The 21,359-nt window shown below is 43.1% G+C and overlaps 1 protein-coding gene across 1 annotated transcript in view; it reads right to left on the bottom strand.

Annotated features, from left to right (window-relative positions):
• Positions 1–16,445: 16,445 nt before the first annotated feature.
• Positions 16,446–21,359, bottom strand: part of aup1 (AUP1 lipid droplet regulating VLDL assembly factor) — a 59,706-nt gene continuing 54,792 nt past the window's right edge. The window contains exons 10-12 of the mRNA XM_059965754.1: positions 19,351–19,532; positions 17,615–17,706; positions 16,446–16,828 (exon numbers count right to left, since the gene is read on the bottom strand). Coding sequence (XP_059821737.1) covers positions 16,762–16,828; positions 17,615–17,706; positions 19,351–19,532 — 341 coding nt within the window. The 3' untranslated portion in view covers positions 16,446–16,761. The remainder of the gene's footprint in view (positions 16,829–17,614; positions 17,707–19,350; positions 19,533–21,359) is intronic.

The raw sequence follows: 21,359 nt of genomic DNA, 5'->3' as shown, positions 1-21,359 counted from the left end.
AAGGCAGTCAGGATCAGGTTATTATAGTCATAGAACTTTACAACACAGGACAGGTCATTTGGCCCATCTAGTCCATGCCGAACAGTCCCATCGACCTGCACCCAGACCGCAGCCCTCCACACCCCTCCCATCCATGCACTTATCCAAACTTCTCTTAAGTATTGAAATCCATTCTCCATTCATCACTTCCATTGGCATTTTGCTCCACACTCCCTCAATCAGGACTGGAAAGGCAATACGCCAAGAAAAAATGAGGTACGAAGGTAAATTGGCCAAGAATACAAAGGAGGATAGTAAAAGCTTCTTTAGGTATGTGAATAGCAAAAAAAGTAGTTAAGACCAAAGTTGGGCCATTGAAGACAGAAACGGGTGAATTTATTATGGGGAACAAGGAAATGGCAGATGAGTTGAACAGGTACTTTGGATCTGTCTTCACTAGGGAAGACACAAACAATCTCCCGGATGTAATAGTGGCCAAAGGAACTAGGGTAAAGGATGAACTGAAGGAAATTTATATTAGGCAAGAAACGGTGTTGGATAGACTGTTGAGTCTGAAGGCTGATAAGTCCCCGGGACCTGATGGTCTGCATCCCAGGGTAATTAAAGAGGTGGCTCTAGAAATCGTGGACACATTGGTAATAATTTTCCAATGTTCCATAGATTCAGGAACAGTTCCTGCTGATCGGAGGGTGGCTAATGTTGTCCCACTTTTCAAGAAAGGAGGGAGAGAGAAAACAGGCAATTGTAGACCGGTTAGCCTGACGTCAGTGGTGGGAAAGATGCTAGAGCCAATTATAAAAGAGGAAATTACAACACATTTGGATAGCAGTAGAAGGATCAGTCCGAGTCAGCATGGATTTATGAAGGGAAAATCATGCTTGACTAATCTTCTGGAGTTTTTGAGGATGTAACTATGAAAATGGACAAGGGAGAGCCAGTGGATGTAATGTACCTGGATTTCCAGAAAGCTTTTGATAAAGTCCCACATAGGAGATTAGTGGGCAAAATTAGGGCACATGGTATTGGGGGCAGAGTAGTGACATGGATTGAAAATTGGCTGGCTGACAGGAAACAAAGAGTAGTGATTAACGGGTCCCTTTCAGAATGGCAGGCTGTGACCAGTGGGGTACCACAAGGTTCGGTGCTGGGACCGCAGCTGTTTACAATATACATTAATGATTTAGATGAAGGGATTAAAAGTAACATGAGCAAATTTGCTGATGACACAAAGCTGGGTGGCAGTGTGAAATGTCAGGAGGATGTTATGAGAATGCAGGGTGACTTGGACAGGTTGGGTAAGTGGGCAAATGTATGGCAGATGCAGTTCAATGTGCATAAATGTGAGGTTATCCATTTTGGTGGCAAGAACAGATTACTATCTAAATAGTGGCAGATTACTATCTAAATGGAGTCAAGTTAGGAAAAGGGGAAGTACAATGAGATCTAGATCTAGATCAAGGTTCCTGTACATCAGTCAATGAAAGCAAGCATGCAGGTACAGCAGGCAGTGAAGAAAGCTAATGGCATGCTGGCTTTTATAACAAGAGGAATTGAGTATAAGAGTAAAGAGGTCCTTCTGCTGCTGTACAGGGCCCTGGTGAGACCCCACCTGGAGTACTGTGTGCAGTTTTGGTTTCCAAATTTGAGGAAGGACATTTTTGCTATTGAGGGATTGCAGCGTAGGTTCACAAGGTTAATTCCCGGAATGGTGGGACTGTCATATGTTGAAAGATTGGATCAACTGGGCTTGTATACACTGGAATTTAGAAGGATGAGGGGATCTGATATAAGATTATTAAGGGATTGGACACACTGGAGGCAGGAAGCATGTTCCCGCTGATGGGTGAGTCCAGAACTAGAGGCCACAGTTAAAGAGTAAGGGGTAGGCCATTTAGAACAGGAAAACTTTTTCACCCAGAGAGTGGTGGATATGTGGAATGCTCTGCCCCAGAAGGCAGTGGAGGCCAAGTCTCTGGATGCATTCAAGAGAGAGTTAGATAGAGCTCTTATAGATAGCGGGATCAAGGGATATGGGGAGAGGGCAGGAATGGGGTACTGATTGTGTATGATCAGCCATGATCACAGTGAATGGTAGTGCTGGCTAGAAGGGCCAAATGGCCTACTCCTGCACCTACTGTCTATTGTCTATTGGAACAGAAGGGAGCTGAAGCCAGAATATGAAGGTGGGGTGGGGGGAGAGGGAAAGGCTTACAAGCTGGCGGGACAGTGTAAGACCCTGTTCTTGTGTTGTCTGGTCTTTGCACTTTATGTTCACAATTGGAGTGTTGTGTTCAATTCTGGTTACCTCATTGTAGGAAGGATGTAGAAGAGTTAGAGAGGGTGTAGAGGAGATTAGGGTCATAGAACACTACAACACAGATTCAGGCTCTTTGGCTCATCTAGTCCAAGCTGAACTATTAACCTGCCTAATCCAACTGGCCTGCACGTTGACCCTCACACTCCATACATCACCCAGCCATATACCTATCCAAATCCCTAATCAGTCCTTGTCCACCCAAATATTTACTGTGCATTTACTAGGATGCTGTCTGGATTAGAGAGCATGTCTTATGAGGAAAGGTCAAGTGAGGCAGGGATTTTCTCTTTAGAGCAAAGGAGATTGAGAGGCAACCTAGCAGAGGTGTATAAGATTATGAGAGGCATGGATAGCGTGGGCAGCCAGTGCCTTTTTCCCAGGTTGGCGATGGCCAATACCAGAGGACATCCTCTTGATGTCAGTGGAGGTAAGTTTAGGGGAGTTTTCAGAGGTGGGTGGGAGCCTGGATGGTGGTAGGGGCTGATAGAATAGGGACATATAAGCAACTCTTAGATTGACACATTGTTGTACAAAAAATGGAGGGTTAGGACTGTGTAGTAGGGGCCAGATCTTGGAGCAGGTTTGTATAATCGGCACAATATTGTGAGCTGAGTATTGTATTGTTCTGTTCTTTATTTCACATTCTAATGTCTCATCAGAGCTCATTTCTGTGTAGTGAAACAGCTCCCTTCAGTGGACATATCACACTTCCAGGACAACTTCCCACTTCCAATATGAATTTCTGGAAATCTGAAAGACATGAATTCAATAGTAACATTAAAGAGAAGGGAAGTACCTGGTTAGAAGGAGACTGGGGGGTTGGATATGGTCTTGCTGAAGGTACATGGGACCAGGCAGAAGATCAGTTTGGCACAGGTCTGTTTCTGTGCTGTAGTGCTCAAGGGCTCTATAATTAATTGAATGGTCCATGAATCCACGAAGACCACCTGGTTATTCCTACTTTCCTAGTAACAGACTCAGGTATATTAACATATATCCCTGATATATGTTGTGAAATTTGATGTTTTGTGGCAGCAGTACAATGCAATACATAAAAGTGGATAAAAGAAAGGAAATAGCTGGTCAGGCAGCATCTGTGGAGGGCTACTGAGAGAGTGCCGTCCTGTCAGGGAGACCCTCTGTTGGCTGAGACAATGAACCTGAACCATTATCTGCCTCTCACTTTTAATTAAAGAGTGAAGATTAGCTTTACTTGGCATATATACATCGAAAATTTGAAACATACGGTGAAATGCACCATTTTGATCAACAACCAATGTAGGCCAAGAGGAGAGCCTGCCGGTGTCTGGTGAACCAGTGGAATTTGTTGCCACAGAGAGCTGTGGCGGCCAAGTTTTTGAGCACATTTAAGGCAGAGGTTGATAGATTCTTGACTAGTCAGGGCATGAAGTGATATGGGGAGAAGGGAGGAGTTTGGGGCTTGTGGTGAACAACATATACCTGTCTGGACACGCCCCCTGCTGACTGCTCCTGTGGTCCCTCCCACTGACTGTGGCTCCTCCCACAGACCCCTGTATAAAGGCGATTGAGGTCTGAGCCCGGCCTCTCTGCCTCCAGGATGTAGTATGGTGTTCCTTCTTCCAGTCAATAAAAGTCGATATCTCGCCTTTACATCTCAGAGAGAGTTATTGATGGTGCATCAGGGCTGAGAGGACAAGCATGTGATAAATCAAAGAATCTTGTCACATTGAGGCAATTACGACAAAGCTGCACCAGCAGCTCTACTTTGTTAAGATTTCAAGGAGATTTGGTACGTCACTAAGATTCTATCAAATTTCTGTAAGCAGTGGAGAGCATTCTAACTGGTTGCATCACAGCCTGGTCTGGGAGCTCCAAGAGCAGGATCATAGGAGGCTGTGGGGAGTTGTGGACAGCCAGCTCGATCACAGGCACAACCCTCCCCACCACTGAAGACATCATCAAGAGGCAGTGCCTCAAAAAGGTGGCATTCATCATTCAAGACTTTCAACATGCCCTCTTCACATAAACTTCTGGAGGAGGTACAAGAATCTGAAACCCAAACCTAATGAATTTGGAACATTTTCTTCCCACACAACCTATACAATTGTTCATACCCTTCCAATTCCTTCACATTGACACGTCTATCTGAGAGTCGCCTGAATGCTTTAGATAGTGTAGCAGTTAGTATAAGGTCATTACAGTGCCTGCAGCCCAGGTTCGATTCCTGCCACTGTCCTTAAGCATTTCAAACTTCTTAAGCAGTTTGTACGTTCTCCCTATGAGTGTGTAGATTTCCTCCAGGTGCCCTGTTCCTCCTCACACAGTCCAGGGACCTATGAGATAGTCGGTTAATCGATTGTAGACAGCCTGTTGAGCCGGTAAAGGTCTGCACCTGTTGTTCCCTCTAAGCTGCATGGATGTCTGGCTGTGCAGCAACTGAAATGCTCTCACACACAGTTCCCATGCAGCTAGAATTTTCCTTTATATCATGTTAATATAATTTAGAAATCTATGCTAATATTGTTGTGAAATACCCTGTAATTATGTGTTAATGAACATAATCCATAAATTTTCTAAATAATAAACATACCCCAACCTTTACCTAGGAACAGTCTAGAGCTTCAACGTACTTACGTTGTCAGAGTTTCAAGTTAGAACACTGTTACAAATTGTAACAATAAACACAGAATGGAAGCTGGGTAGCTCATTGTTAATAAACTGTCAGCCCACTGAATGCTGACGCCATCCGGTCAAATCGTTGTACTTTGGTCACTGTGTCGGTCAGTTGTTTTGACTGCCTGACATTGTTTACTTGTCTTGTGAGTTGTGGTTTGTGTTTGTTTGATGTGCATATTACAAAACAAAATACATATAAAGTGCCACAGTTTTCAGGATGTAAAAATTTCCTGCTCAGAGCAACAGCTGGTTTGTGCAACTGTTCAAAAAATTAGAGAGGATGTTGCCCGTATCTCTTAAAAATAATAGTTTAGAATACTGTTGGTTGATAGGCTTGTTTTGTGTTGTACTGTTCTATGTTCTAGTGTTCAGTGGTGGATGGTTGCCATTGGTTTATTGGAAGGAAGACCTCAGGATCTGTGCTATGATTGTAGGCTGTGATAATAATTATTACTGTAACTTTATATATTGCGTTGTGCAAAAGTCTTAGGTATATATATATATAGCTAAGGTGCCCAAGACTTTTGCACAGTACTGTATTTGTCAACGTGGAGTGGAGATGAATTTGTAAATCTGGTGCCAGCAAAGGATGTTGGGAATGGCGAGGGTGGAGAGCCAAGGGAATGTTGTGGGACAGGCCGAGGAGAAGTAGTGCCAGGGGATGACGTGGGTGCAGACACACCCAACCCTGAGACACCAGCCAGAGTCATTTGATTCCAAATAATTGGGATTGTCATTACAGAATCTCTCCCTGCCCCATTCCCACTGCAATAGAGACCCATATCAGAATCAGCTTTATCACCACTCACATATTTCATGAAATTTGTTTTTTTTGTGGCTGCAGTAGTGCAGTATCTAAAATTACTGCAGTACTGAGCAGAAACCATAGCTATATATACAGTATGTGCCTAAGACTTTTTGCACAGAACTATACAGCTTTCATCCTGTAAGATGCAGTGCTTTACATACTGTAGATTGTAAAGATAAATAAATATAGTCATAAAACTATGAGACAAAATTAAAAATCATACTTAAAGACAAACATATAGAATAAAAATGTAATCAAATATATCAAATTATATATAAATCAGCAAGCATTAAGTAATCCAATAAGTAGGCCAAATTGAAAAGGTAGGTTTTTAGAAGGTCTTGGCTGTGTAACCCACGTTCTGGGGAGGGGGAGTAAAAGAAAGGGAATTACCGGTGGCCAGCAGTCACCCAGGTGTGGTGGTGAGTCTGCAAAGGCGGCTCTGGTTCAGTTGATTATTCCCCTTCTCTAAACTTGATGCTGTCAGCAATATTTGCCTGTGTGCACGTATCAAATTTCTATTCCAAATGAATTATAAATCATTACTGAAGCTTTTACAATAATTGCAAGGTAGATTTAATGTGTACACATTAAGCACTTATGAACAACAGCATTCGTTAATATCGTTCCCTTCACGTGTCAAAGTGCCCCAAAGTTGTTCACAGGTTAGTTTTAGAGTCAGAAAGTTATAGAGCACTACAGTAACGAAACAGACCCTTCAGTCCTTCTAGTCCAAACTGTTAGTCTGACTAGTCCCATCAACCTGCACCCTCCATACCCTTCCATCCATGTATCTTTCCAAAATTCTCTTAAATATTGAAATTGAATTTACATCCATCACTTCCTCTGGCATCTTGTCCCACTCTCGCACAACCCTCTGAGTGAAGAAGTTCCCCCTCAAGTCAAGTTAATTTTGTAAACTTCAGTCAAATCTCCCCTCATGCTTGAGGGAATAAAGTCCTAACCTACTTAAACTTAGCTTCTCAAGCCCCAGTAACATCCTTGATCGTTCATTATGTGTCACGTCAGTAATATCCTTGTAAATTTTCTTTCTACTCTTTCTATCTTATTGATATATTTCCTGTGGGTCGGTTATTATTATTGATATAAAGCTACAAAGTGATACTTGGACAAGTGACAATTGGACTTAAAGAATATTTGGCCAATGAGGAATGTTATAAGGAACAAAGATTGTTGGAGAGACTGTGAGGTTTGCAGAGAATCCCAGAGTGGATGGCTATACTAGTGGAGGCACAGCAAGTGAGGATTAATTCCGAGAATGACAAGGAAATGGGGACTGGAGGCATTTTTTTATCTTTGCTCCCTGGCCTTCATTGTACACACTCAGATCTACAGCTGTGATTACCTACCTTAAGACATGTTGGAGCATTCTAATGCTGCACATGTTTAAGAGAAAGTGGGAAGCGAAGTTTTGAGAAGGTTAATGATTAGTTTTTACCTTTCACATTACATCGAGACATAGAGAGAAGTGCGTCATTTGTTTCAACTCAAACCAGTGAGGACTGTGCTGAGGTTAGCTCACAACTGTTGCCATGCTTCTGGTGACAACATAACATGCCCATAACTTACTAACCCTAACCCGTACATCTCTGAATTGTGGGAGGAAACCGGAGATTGGGGAGAACGTACCAACTCCTTACAGTCAGCGGTGGGAATCGAACCCCAGTCAGTGATCACTGGCACTACAATGCAGTTGCACTAACAACTATGTTATTGGGACACAACATACATAACTGGGTGATATATCTTGTGAAACACATACAAAGTGCTGGAAGAGTTCATCAGGTCAGGCAGCATCTATGGAAATGAATAAACAGTCAACGTTTCAGGCCGGGACCCTTCTTTAGGGCTGTAAAGGTTCCAGAATAAAAAGGTGGGGGTGGGGAGGGGAAGGTGGACAAGATACAAGGAGATAGGTGAAGGCAGGTGAGTGGGGAGGGAGAATAAAGTAAGAAACTGGGAGGTGATAGGTGGAAAAGGTAATAAGGCAGGAGAAGAAGGAATCTGATAGGAGTGGGAATCATAAAGGCAATAATTCTTGTGGAAAGCAGAGGTGGGGGGAGAAAGGGAAGTTGGAGGAGGCGATAGGCAGGTGAGGAGAAGAAACACGGGGGCCAGATTGGGGAAATGAAGAGAGAATAGGGAGGGGTAAAATGACTGGCAGTTGGCAAAATTGATGCTTGTGCTATTAATTTGGAAGCTACCAAGTCAGAATATAAGGTGCTGCTCCTCCAACCTGAGAGTGGCCTCATTGTGGCAGGAGAGGAGCCATGGACTGATGTGTTGGAAAGGGAATGGGGATTGGAAATTTGGCCAGTGGAAATCCTGGTTTTTAAGAATGGAATGAATGTACCGGATAAAGTGGTTCCTCTGTCTACACTGGATCTCAAAAATGCAGCAGGCCACATTGAGAATATCGGGTATGGTAGGTGACCCCAACTGAACTGCACGTCAAGTGTTGGCTCACTTGGAAGGGCTAATTGGGGCCCTGAATGGAGCTGAGGGAGGAGGAGGTTGGTAGGTGTAACACTTTGGCCACTTGCAAGGATATGTGCCGGGATAAAGATCAGTGGGGAGGGACAAATGGTCAAGGGAATCATGTCGGGAATAATTCCTGTGGAAAGCAAAGGTGTGGGGAGGCATAACATTGTGTTTGGTGGCCAATGTATCTATCAGCTTGCACGTCTTTGGAATGTGGGACAAAACATTCTGGAGAAAACCCACATAGTCACGACGAGAGTGAGTGAACTGCACACAAGCAACATCCAATGTCAGGATTGAACCTGGATCTCCAAGATCGTGAGGCGGTAACTCTACCAGCTGCAGAACATGCTCCCGAACCTTCTGCTGGCTTAGTTCAATTCTCTGAGAAGAGTGGTTCATTGGCCATTTTATTAGGTACACCTGCACGCTGATGTAAATATCTATTCAGCTAATCAACTCAACTCAATGCATAAAAGCAGACAGACACGATCAGGAGGTTCATTTGTTGTTCAGACCAAACATCAGAATGGGCAAAAAAATGTGACTTAAGAGTTTTGACTGTTAAATGGTTGTTGGTACCAGACGGGGTGGTATGAGTATCTCAGAAACTAGAGTTCTTCTGAAGTGTTCGTGCACAACAGTTTATAAGAGCTTACAGAGAATGCCAAAAAAAACCAAAAAAAAATCCAGTGATTGATGGCTCTGTGGGTGATGAGGGAGGTCAGAGGAGAATGGCCAGGCTGGTCCAAGCTGACAGGAAGGCGACAGTAACTCAGATAACCACACGTTACAACAGTGATGTGAAGAAAAGCATCTCTGAACTCACAACACGTTGTACCTTGAGTGGATGTGTTACAGCAGCAGAAGGCCACACGGGGTTCCAGTCCCGTCAGCCAAGAACAGAAAACGGTGGCGCTGGCTGACAAAAACTGGACAGTAGCAGATTAGCAAAACACCTGGTGTGATGTATCTTGAATTCTACTGTGACATGCAGATGATAGGCATAAACAACATGGACCCATGGCTCCATCCTGCCTTATGTCATCGGTTCAGGCTGGTGTCGCCGACAGATCTGCAGCAACTGCATGACACTAGTACATCAACATGGAGCAGAAACCATAGGGAATGCTTCCAAACTTTGTTGAATCCATGCCATGAAGAAATACATGAACAAAGGTTCCCAGTTTGATAAAGCTATACCTAATAAAGTGGCCACAGAGTGTATCGGATGGATATCTAAGGAAGCGTTTCCACTTAAGGATCCAAACTATATAACTATTGAGGCTCATGGCCCTATTGACTGAGCAAGGAAATCGAATCAAAAGCTGGAAGGAGAGGCGAGCAGAGCTAATCATTGCTGGCTAATGCAATTTGGCTGTGATTAGGATGAGTAAATGGCACATAATGGAATGAGAATGATCTCAAGAAACACAGAGGAGGAAAAAAAAACCCTCAATTCATTTCTGGATCAGAGCAATCTGTTCGAGCAGCACTAATGGAGTGCAGTTTCATTAGGAGGCATCGTCTGAAGCCCATTCATCTGACGACGGATGGGAATGGCTCACAACTGAGGCAGACCAGTCGATTCTTAATAAATGAGTTACAAGCAACACATACACACACGGGTGTTTGATTAACCATTAAGCACGTATGTACTGAGGGGCTTATTGTCCCACAGGCTCTGTATTTCTATAGCACCCCTGAACAGACAGACAAAAATCCACCACAGGCTGAGTGGCTCTCGGGAGATGTTCACATTCTCAGGGTTATAAACACCGAAGGTAACTTTTTTTGTGGCCTGAAAAGAGATCAGCCAGTGGAATGCTGGTGATGAAGCCAGATTTGAGGTGCTCTAGATTCAAGGCCACGGGAAGGTGTTGTGGCAACTCACGGGCAAGGAAAATGTGTTCCTTAGAGCTGGAAGGGCAAGATCAAAGAACATACTTTGTCCATTTGTATTAGAATTGTGCAGTTCTATTGTAGATTATCCAAGTTAGACAAAGATATATATATATATATATATATATAGAGAGAGAGAGAGAGAGAGAGAGAGAGAGAAAGAGAGAGGGGGAATAGAAAAAAAGATACTATTATGTATGTGCATATGCGTATGTTTGTATATATATTCAGCAATGACTCCTTTTTTTGAGAAGGCTGAAGAGAGTGGGACTTTGCACATCAATATTCACACCATTCTACAGATTCGCAGTACAAGAGAATCCTAACAAGCTGCATCACTATTTAGTACAGAAACTGCACTGTGGCAGTCAGGACATTGGGTGGTCATAACTGCCCAATGCATCATTGGCAGCAGCCTACCCGCCATCAAGGAGGTACAGTATAAACAGAAAGGTACTGGAAAAAGTCAGTAGTATCATGAAGGATCCCAAACCATCCTGCTCATGGACTGTTCATCCCACTCCCATCAGGAGGGAAGCTTGTAGCATCCACGCCAGGATCACTAGACTCAAAAACAGTTACTTTCTCCAAGCAGTAAGACTAGTCAACACCTCCACCCGTTATCTCCACCACTACATTATTTTCCATCAGTCACCTTATATACAGCCCAGTGTCACTTCATGTGCATACAATCAATCTATGCATATAAGTCATTTTATATATCTATATTTATTTTGCTTTTAAAATTATTATGATCTTTCTGTTTCTGAGAGAGAGAGAGAGAGATGGAGGCAATGGGAGAGAGAGATATATAGAAGGTAGGTAAAGATATAGAGCTTGATAGAGAATAGAGATAGGGAAAACTGAAACAGCCCCCTTACCTTTGGCACACTGAATCTACACCTACCATCTACCGGCTAATCCTGCATTAATCCCAATTTTTATTCCCATCAACAGCAGCCAGTTAAAGTAAAAGCTGCTGGGATTTGGGAGGAATCCCCATACGGTCACACTTCCACAGACAACCCCAAGGTCAGGACTGAATATTGAATACTGAGTGCATCCTGAGCAACTGCATCACTGCCTGGTTCGGAAATTGCACCATCTCGGATCGCAAGACCCTGCAGCGGATAGTGAGGTCAGCTGAGAAGATCATTGGGGTCTCTCTTCCTGCCATTATGGACATTTACACCACACGCTGCATGTCTGGTATGGAGGGGCTGCTGCACAGGACCAAAAGAAGCTGCAGAAGGTTGTAAATCTTGGGCACCAGCCTACAAAGTACTCGGGACATCTTCAGGGAGCAGTGTCTCAGAAAGGCAGCGTCCATTATTAAGGACCTCCAGCACCCAGAACATGCCATTTTCTCACTGTTACCATCAGGTTGAAGATACAGAAGCCTGGAGGCACACACTCAGTGATTCAGGAACAGCTTCTTCCCCTCTGCCATCCAATTCCTAAATGGACGTTGAAGTTTTGGACACTACCTCACTTTTTTAAATATACAGTATTTTGGTTTTTGCACATTTTTTAATAATCCATTCAATACATGTAATTGATTTACTTGTTTGTTTATTATTATGTTTTATTTTATTTTTCTCTCCCTCTTGCTATATTATGTATTGCATTGAACTGCTGCTGCTAAGTTAACAAATTTCACGTCACATGCCGGTGATAATAAACCTGATTCTGATTCTTAACTTATCCAACAATGTGTTTTAAAAGAATGATGCTGTATTGTAACAGTTGGAGAAACTCTGTCAATGTTCATTGAAATAGTCAGACGCTGCCCGAGATCATGAGGGTCAAGACTTTTGTTAACATCTCTCACCCAAATTGATCTCAAGGTTTGAGCAGCAGCAGTATTTTTGTCCAGACCTCTGGAATTCTCTATTCAGCTTTAAGAGGCACCAATAAAGTCAATGGTCACAGTCTATTTCCCAGTGTAAGGGTATTTAAAACAAGTTAGAAATACAGCGTGGAACAGGCCTTTCAAGCCACACCAGCAACCCCCAATTTAACCCTAGCCTAATCACAGGACAATTCACAATGATCAACTAACGCCTTTGGATTGTAGGAGGAAATTAGAGCACCCAGAGGAAACCCACTCTTGCCTCGGGGGAAGACATACAAATTCCCTACAGAACCCGCTGGGATTGAACCCTGACCTGATGCACTGCAATGTAATAGCATCACACTAACTGCTATGCTAGCAGTAGTATTTGCTAGTCCCTTATAGTTTGAATGCCAAGTGCAAGAACTTCTCATTAACACCTCTAGCAGATGGTAGAGAATTACTTAGCAGACAACTAGTAAGCACTGCCTCCAATTATTGTTAATCCATGACGGCATAGCTATTAGGTGAGGGGTTTAAACGATTCTGAGGGGCAAGGAGGTGGGTATGCAGAATGAACTACACTGTGGCTACAATTAAAATGTTTAAAAGGCCCTTGGATATGTACATTGATAAGAAAGGCTCAGAGCTGAGGTTCACAATCTTTTTTTTAAAAAAATGGACCCCTATCATTAACTGTGGATGGGGTTTGTGGACCCCAGGCTTAGAGGCATATAAGCCAGACATGGGGAAATGGGACCAGCTCAAGTAGACAAGATTGAGTTGGGCCAAAGTCCTGTTTCTGTGCTGTATGACTCTTTTTGACTATGACTAAGACATTCAGCATTTTTGAACAAAGCTTTTAATCACGGCCTCAAAAATGCTGAGTGGCTGCATCAAATGTCTGTGAGGTAACTAACAAGAATTCTGATTAAAAATGCTATACCAATGCAATTTGTTGTTCTTAAGCTTGTCCATCAAAAAGAGAATTGTCACCTTGTCATACTGGAGAGGCTTGTGTGGAACTGAGATCCTGACAGCGATGCCTTCTGGAGCTTAGCTCCTGGTAGGGTCATCTATGGTGACAAGGTCAAAGGGAAAGTTCCAAAGAGCGATACAACCAAAACCGCAATGTTGGAGCTGATGGAAGATGCCGACGCAACTACAACTGCAGTGAAGGTGGAGGAAGGCTGCAGCAGTGAAGGGTCCCCAGTCATCCTGCATTCCACACCACCGGACCCTGATCTGTCAAGGACTGTGTAGTGACTGCCCATTTATCAACCTCCCCACATTAAACAGTTCTCCATTAGGGGAATTACCATTTAGGAGAACATCTTACTTGACTGGAGTGATCACATTACTATCCAAAAGAACAGTCTGATGAAGCTGCTGCTTCTCTAATGTTGAGAAGAAATCAATCTTCTTGGAATTGGAATTGGTTTATTATTGTCACATGCACCGAGATAGTCTTGCAAACTGCTCAGACAGATCAAATTATTACAGTGAATTGAGGCAAAACAAGATAAAACACTAACAGAATGCTGAACAAAGTGCAATGGCTACAGGGAAAGAGCAGTGCAGGTGGTCTATAAAATCCAAGATCCTTTTGAGGTAGATTGTGAGGTTAAAGGTCCATCTTATCATAGTAGGGAACCCTTACTGCATGTCTACATGTGGTAGGGGTGGGGGTTGTGGAGAAGCTGTCCCTGAGCCTGGTGGTATTTTTTTAGGTTTTTGAATTTTCTGCCTAATGGAAGACATCTAAGCTTGTGTTTCAAGAATTTTGGAATATTAGGATGAGAATAGCCTCAAGCAATTTTTGGATTTTTGCCATCTCCAGCCATCTCATCAGCACTTCAAATTGACAGCATTTTCAATCATTCTTTTTCAGTTTCTTAAGTATAACACTCCAATTGTGTCACTGAGGTACATCCTGAGTAGCCATGCAAAACTCCATGTGTCCTTGCTTGCCTCACCTCTTTAACACTTTCAACCAGTAATTCAGAGCTCTAGTGACCCTGGCTTAATCCTAACCTTCAGCACAGACTACATGGAGTCGTACACTCTGCTTGTGACCATGTGGGTGCTCTGGTTATCTATCCCCCTACATCCCAGATGTGGATTTGGGTAACTGGGTATTGTGAATTGCTCCTTGTGTGCAGATGACTGGGGTGAGTTGGTAAGACTGCGGGGACAACAAAACTGAGTTAGTATACGTTTTGTGTAAATGTTTCCTGGATAGTCAGCGCACCAGAAAGCTCAACTCAATAGTGTAATCATGCCATAACTCCCAGAACGTGCTGTGAATGAGGGTGTGTTGGAGAGAGTGTTAAAGGTATGAGATGGTGGTGGATGGACTTCCATTTCTTTCACAAGCCTCAGGAGATCCCAAATGACATTGTGGTCAATATAGAGCAATGAAGGTAATGCATCACTTCACATCAGCCTGAGTTAAATCACAACTGCCTTCCCAGAGGCCAATTTCCCAACTGGTTCAGATCTTCTACTTTGCACACGGTTTACAATCTCAGTGTCATTTACAAACCATCTTTCTCTGAATCAAATGATCTAATTCTCATGCTACATTCAATGGCTACTTTATTAGGCACAAAATTGGAATCTGGTGCTGTCTTCTGCTGCTGTTATTCATCCACTTCTAAGTTTGACGTTAGATGACGTTTGAAGTTTGTGCATTCAGAGATGCTTTTTGGCACACCACTGTTGTAGCATGTGGTTATGAGTTACTGTTGCACTCCTGTCAATTCCCCAGTTTTCAGTCAACTACCATTCACTGGATGCTTTTTGTTTCTCGCACCATTCTCTGTGAACTCTAGAGACGGCTGTCCATGAACATCTCAGGAGACCAGCTGTTTCTCCGATACTCAAACCACCCCATAGGGCACCGAGAATCATTCCAGTCAGTTTCTTAGATCACATTTCTTCCCCCATGCTGATGTCTGCGCAACGACTGATCCTCTTGACCATGTCTGCATGCTTTTATACATTGAACTGCTGCCACATGATTGGCTGATTAGATATTTGCATTAACAAGCAAGTGTACCTAATGAAGTGGTCACTAAGTGTATATTCATGCTGGCTGGAAAAAGAAAGCTAAAATGGACTCGACCTCACAGTCTACCTGATCATGATCCTGTACTTTAAGTCTACCAGCACTGCACCTTCAACATTTTATTCTGAATTCTGTTATTGTTTTCCCCCTTATGCTACCTCAATGCACTGATGTGATGTATGGCATGCAGGTTTTTCACTGCATCTCAGTAGATATGACAATATATTGACTGGCCAAACTTTGTTTGCACTAGCTAGTGCTTCTTTTAAAACAATGGAAAATGTTTGCTACTGATAAGGATTTCTCATAGCTTTCAATGAAGAAGGACCATGTATAATTGGGTACAACAAATATTATTCCTGAGATGAACCAGTTCAACACAACCTTGTTTTGCTTCTTCAAATTTTCCTGAGGCAAATTCTGGGGTGAAATTTGCACTGAAGATCATCATAGCTAAGAACACGATCAAATCAAATTCAAAGACAAAACCCTTTACCGAGACCCCACTGGTACACTTGCCCAAATTATTTTTCTTCAAAAACTTCTTTTCGTCCTTTATTTTCCAAACTACAAAACAGGCATACAGAGGAACATCTCAATGGTAGGAGAGAGGAGGGTTAGGAACAGCTCAGATACTGTGTTAACTCACAATGTAATTACTGACAATCAGTCTTCCATTGCTGCTGGGATTCATTACTGCCAACAGATAATTATCAGGTGACAGCCACATAGACTGTCTCATGTTTAGCTGTTAATAGAATCAGTGTTTGACCAATGCATTAAGACAGCTGCTGAACTTCAGTGCTAGTTGAGCTTCTGATAAACCCGGAGCTACCCCTCTACAACAGAAAACAGTAGGCAGTACAGAACCGTAGTGGTTAGTGTATCGCTTTACAGCACCAGTGACCCAGATTCAATTCTTGCCGCTGTCTGTAAGGAATTTGTATGTTCTCCACGTTACTGCACAGATTTCCTCCAGGTGCTCTGGTTTCTCCCCACATTCCGACGAGGCATGGGGTTGGTTGGTTAATTGGTCACATGGGCGTAACTGGGTGGTGCGAGCTCATTGTTCCGGATACTGTGCTACATCTCTAAAAGTGCTTGCGGAGTGTGCAGTGTCAAATTACAGAAGCCGCTCTCCATTCCTGCCTCTCCCCACACCAACCGTCAGAGACAAGGAATACGAGTCTACTGTTCGCACCAGCCACACACTGCATCCCCCAAATGGACAGCATGAGCTCGTGGGGACATTTCTCTAAATAAAAAAAAACATTCAAAAGCCAAGTGCACAAGGAATTATTCCACAGACTAAAACGTTTCAATAAACAGTAGGGCAGCGAAAGGAGGCAGGAGATCAGTTGTAAGCTCTTTTATAAAGACTCCAAAAAATACAAGGACACAACCGCTTCCCAGAGGTATCCATGACAGGAATATGCATGATTGCTACACAGATCACTCTGCAGAACTCCTCCCTCCCTTACCCCATCCCCAGCAAGTGATTGTTGAAAAGTTTGCCATAAAATATCTTAAAAATTAGACCCATATTATTGAAGAGAAAGTTTTTTTCCAAAATAAATGACAAACAATCTCCAAAAAAGGCAAAAAGAAAGAAAAAAAAAACTTCAAGTGCCATTTCTGTGGAGCTACGAGCTGAAATGCTGGAGCAAATCTCAGGTCCTGTCGCTGTCCTGGCTCTCATCCGTCTGTGTCTGCAGCCCATGCTTCTCAATGTATCGCCTGTTTTCAAGAAGGGAGAAGGTCAGTCAGAGATTGTACTAGAATTCAGCGGGACTCACCCCTAGCAAGAGGAGATCTTATTGATAGCTACTGAATATTGTAAGGCCTGGATAGAGTGGATGTGAAGAGGAAGCTTCATAGAACATAATACAACACAGCACAGGCCCTTCAGTCCCAAACATTACGGTGACTTTTAAACTACCCCAAGATCCATCTAACCCTTCCCTCCACTTTTCTGTGTCTGACATCCCACTTCTCTCCAATCATCTTAAAATGATAGCCTCTTGTATTAACCTTGGAAAAAGGCACTGGCTGTCCATGCTATTTATTCTTTTTATTACATCACACTTTTCTGGATTGAACTCCATCTGTCACTTCTCAGCCCATTAGTAGGAGTCCAGGATCAGAGGGCACAGCCTCAGGAATAAAGAAGTGAGATGAGGAATTTCTTTAACCAGAGGGTGGTGAATCTCTGGAATTTGTTGCCACAGTTGTCTATGGAGGCCAAGTCATTGGGTATATTTGAGGCAGAGATCAATAAGTTCTTCATTAGTAAGGAGGTTATGGGTTATGGAGAGAAGGCAGGAGGATGGGACTGAGAGGGATAATAAATCAGCCTTGATGGGATGATGGAGCAGACTAGATGGGTCAAGTGGCCTAATTCTGTTCCTATGTTTTATGGAGCCAACCTATTAACCGACTCTAAGATCAATCTAACCCTTCCCTCCCATTTTTCTTTCAAGTGTTCTATCTATAGTTAATAATTTTATATAAAATGGTACTGACCTTCTTGCATAAGCATACAAGGCTTCTTTCCTCTCTTGCAAGGACAGATGTCTGTCAACTGGCGATTTCTCAAATGTCGTTTTAGAAATAAGCTTTAAAGAAGAAAAAAAAGTGTCAGATCAGAAAACCTGCATGAATCTACATTCCAGTTCAGTTAAATTCTGTTTACCACGTGCATGTTTCCTTAAGCCAAGTAAATCGGCCACTGCTCCTTCCCAAATTGCTGCACATCTGTACAGCTTATGTGACCAGTAGAGAGAGAACTTCTCCATCGTGTTAAGTCCAGGATGATTAGCAGACAGGACACCTCCATCCTCCAGGACGCTGTCTACATTAGAGCGCATGAGTGCCATGGTAGCATAGTGGTTAGTCTGACATGATCATAGCTCGGGCATCAGAGTACAATTCCAATGTTCTACATTCTTCCTGTGAGAGTGTGGTTTCCTCCCACAGCCCAAAGATGTACTGTTAATTGTTCATTATTAATTGTCCTGTGATTATTAGGCTAGGGTTAAATAGATGGGTTGTTGGATGGTGCAGCTCATTGGGCTGGAAGGATATGTTCTGCACTGTACTGCTGAATAAATAAACAAATAAAGGTTGGATAAACATGGGTTGTCTATTAAGCAGCACCAGAGGCTGAGGGGATAGCTGATTAAGATTTCAAAATGATGAGAAGCAGATAGGGAGTCAGGATTCTCCCCAGGGTAGAAATATCCAACACTGATGATAGGATAGTGTGGTGGTTAGTGTGACGCCTTTACAGCTCAGGGCAGTGTTCAGAGTCCTATCCCAGTCTCCTCTGTAAGGAGTCTCTGTACATCCTAGCCATGGAGTGTGTGGGTCTTCCCGGATCCTCCGGTTTCCTCCCACACTCCAACGACATACCGGGTAGGTTCAGTGGTGACTGTAAATTGGCCCAAGGTTAGGTTAGAGTTAACTGGGTTTGTTGATTGTCAGGGGATTATTGGGTGTGTGGCTCATGCAGTATCACTAAATAAAACAAACAAATAACACATCCTTCTACAGATTGGAGGGGGGAGGGCAGTCAGTTTAAAAACACGAGGGACAAGTTCTTTAAGCAGAAATCTTAAGACAGAAACAAAAATTAGGCCATTTGGCCCACTGAGTCTATTCTGCCATTCCATCGTGATAATTTATTATCACTCTCAACATTTTTGGGCCGCCATTCCCATTTACAGGTTTGAAGCCGTGACGCCAAGCACTATTCTTGCGAGTTTAGTGAACAAAAATACAACCATAAACAGAAGATTCTGCAGATGCTGGAAATCCACAGTAAAACACACAAAATGCTGGAGGAACTTAGCAGGTCAGATAGCAGCTGTGGAGGGAAATAAACAGTTGTTTTCTCAGGCTAAGATCCTTCATCAGGGACATTGACTGCTTATTCCCCTCCATAGTTGCTGCCTGACTCGCTGAGTTCCTCTAGCGCTTTGTTGTTCTGCATTTCCAGCATTTGCAGAACTTTTCCATCTATGTAATAAACAACTGATAGCTTACTTCCCCCCATTATTGTGTGTGTGTGTGTGTGCGCGCAGGCGTGCACACACACACAGATCCCCTTACTTTTAACTTTCAACACTGTTCACATCTGCCAAGCAGGGAGGGACTTGTACAGCCATTGACTCAGCTCTTGGTCTACCACCTACATGGTTGCACAAGGGGGCTCAGGAACTGACTAATGTTAATGTGATGGATGCCATCCTAGCAAATACCTTGGGTGCAGGTACATCCCTTGGCACCTTCTTCTGAGACATAGAAGTCAAATTGTGAAGCGCAGCGTGAGGCTTATTTGACAAGGACAAGCTGGAAGAGCTGACTGAAACTTCTTCTGGAGCAAACTGCACCCTTCCCTCCAGCAGGTTGGTGATGGTTGTATCCACACACTTTGTAGTTACTGAGGGAGCAAAAGACAAAGGAAAGTGAACAAATAGGGTCATGCCACTGAGATCAGCAACACACACACACCCAGCAATCAACAGTACATATAATTACACATGGGATAAATATTACTTAAAATTTGAAAATGGGCTTAATTCTTAAAAGTAGTTTTTGCAACCAACCCCACTAGTCTCACCCAAAAATGAGGACATCTTCAAAATCTGATGCCTCAAGGCGGAGGCATCTGTCACCAAGGATCCTCACTCTTCTCATTACATCAGAGAGGAGGTACAGGAGCCTGAAGACCCATTCAATATTTTAGCAACAGCTTCTTCCTTCTGCCACCAGATTTCTGAATGGTCCATGAACTACCCTCTATATTGCTCTTTTTGTATTTTTTTACTATATGATCTTATTGTAATTTATAGTAATTTTTATGTATTGTACCGTATTACTACCGCAAAACAACACATTTCATGACATATGTCAGTGTTAATAAACCTGATTTTGATTTATGATTCAGGAGATACTTTTGAGGTGAAGTCACTGCACCAGTACACCACCTATTTCGTAAGTGTTTCAGCCCGAAATGTTGACAATACTCTTATCCATAGGTGCTGCCTGGCCTGTTGAGTTCCTCCAGCATTTTGTGTGTGTTGCTCAGTCAAAATGGGCTCAGGCAAGACAATAATAGCTAACATTCAAGATTCTGCAGATTAGATTTTAGAATTTATTTAAATCTTACATCCATCCTACAATGTCAGGGAGTAAAAATCTCTGTGTTATGACACCGTTGCAATGTACAGACATGTGAATTTGTAAGTGTAACGGCTTGTAGAAAGAAGCTGTAGCCTGCTGGTCCTGCAATGCTTTGGTACCATTTGCCATTTGGAAGCAGCTGAAACAGTTTATGGTTGGGGTGACTGGTGTCCCCAATGATCTTCCAAGCCTTCTTGCTGCACATGCAGCTATAAATGTCCTCAGTGGAGGGAAGTTCACCTCCAAAGATGTGCTGGACTGTCCATACCACTCACTCTCTGCAGTGCACAGCAATCAAGGTTGGTGCAGTTCCTGTACCAGGCAGTGATACAGCCAATCAGTATGCTCTCAATGGTGCCCCTGTAGAGGTTCTCGAGGATTTGGGGACCCACGCTGAACTTCATCAGTCGCCTGAGGTGGGAGAGACACTGCTGTGCTTTTATTGCCACAAAACCAGATGAAATCATTGGTGATGTGCATACCAAGGAACTTGAAACTCTCTCAACTGCAGGCCCAATGATGTTGATTGGGACGAGCCTCTCTCCTTTCCACCTGTAATCCACAATCAGGTCTTTTGTTTTTTGGACATTGAGGGAGACGTTGTTATCCTGGCACCACTGTGTCAGGCTGTCTCATCACCGGTAGAAATAAGGCCGATCAAAGTAGTATCATCTGTGAACCTGATCAGCAGACTGGAGCTGTGTGTGGCACCACAGAAGAGCAACACACACAAAAATGCTGGAGGGACTCAGCAGGTCAGACAGGGGAACAACTAGTTCATTCATATCCAGTGGTTGATACAGCAAGTCCATCACAGGAAAGACCTCCACACCACTGAGCACATTCACATCATTAAGGATCCTCACATCCAGGCCCTGCTCTCTTCTTGATATTATCTTCAGTCAGGAGGTACAAGAATCTTAGGACCCACACCTCCACATTTAGGAACTGTTATTCCCCTTCAATCATCAGGCTCCTGAATCAGCATGGATGACTTCGGTCACTCCAACACCAAACTGATTCCACGATCTGTAGACTCACCTTCAAGGACACTATAGCTCAATGTTCTTATTAATGTTTCTCA

Source organism: Hypanus sabinus, chromosome 3 (genome assembly GCF_030144855.1).
Source record: "Hypanus sabinus isolate sHypSab1 chromosome 3, sHypSab1.hap1, whole genome shotgun sequence".
Classification (NCBI taxonomy): domain Eukaryota; kingdom Metazoa; phylum Chordata; class Chondrichthyes; order Myliobatiformes; family Dasyatidae; genus Hypanus; species Hypanus sabinus.
Note: the sequence above shows the minus strand (reverse complement) of the source record. Positions and strands in the feature narration are given on the sequence as shown.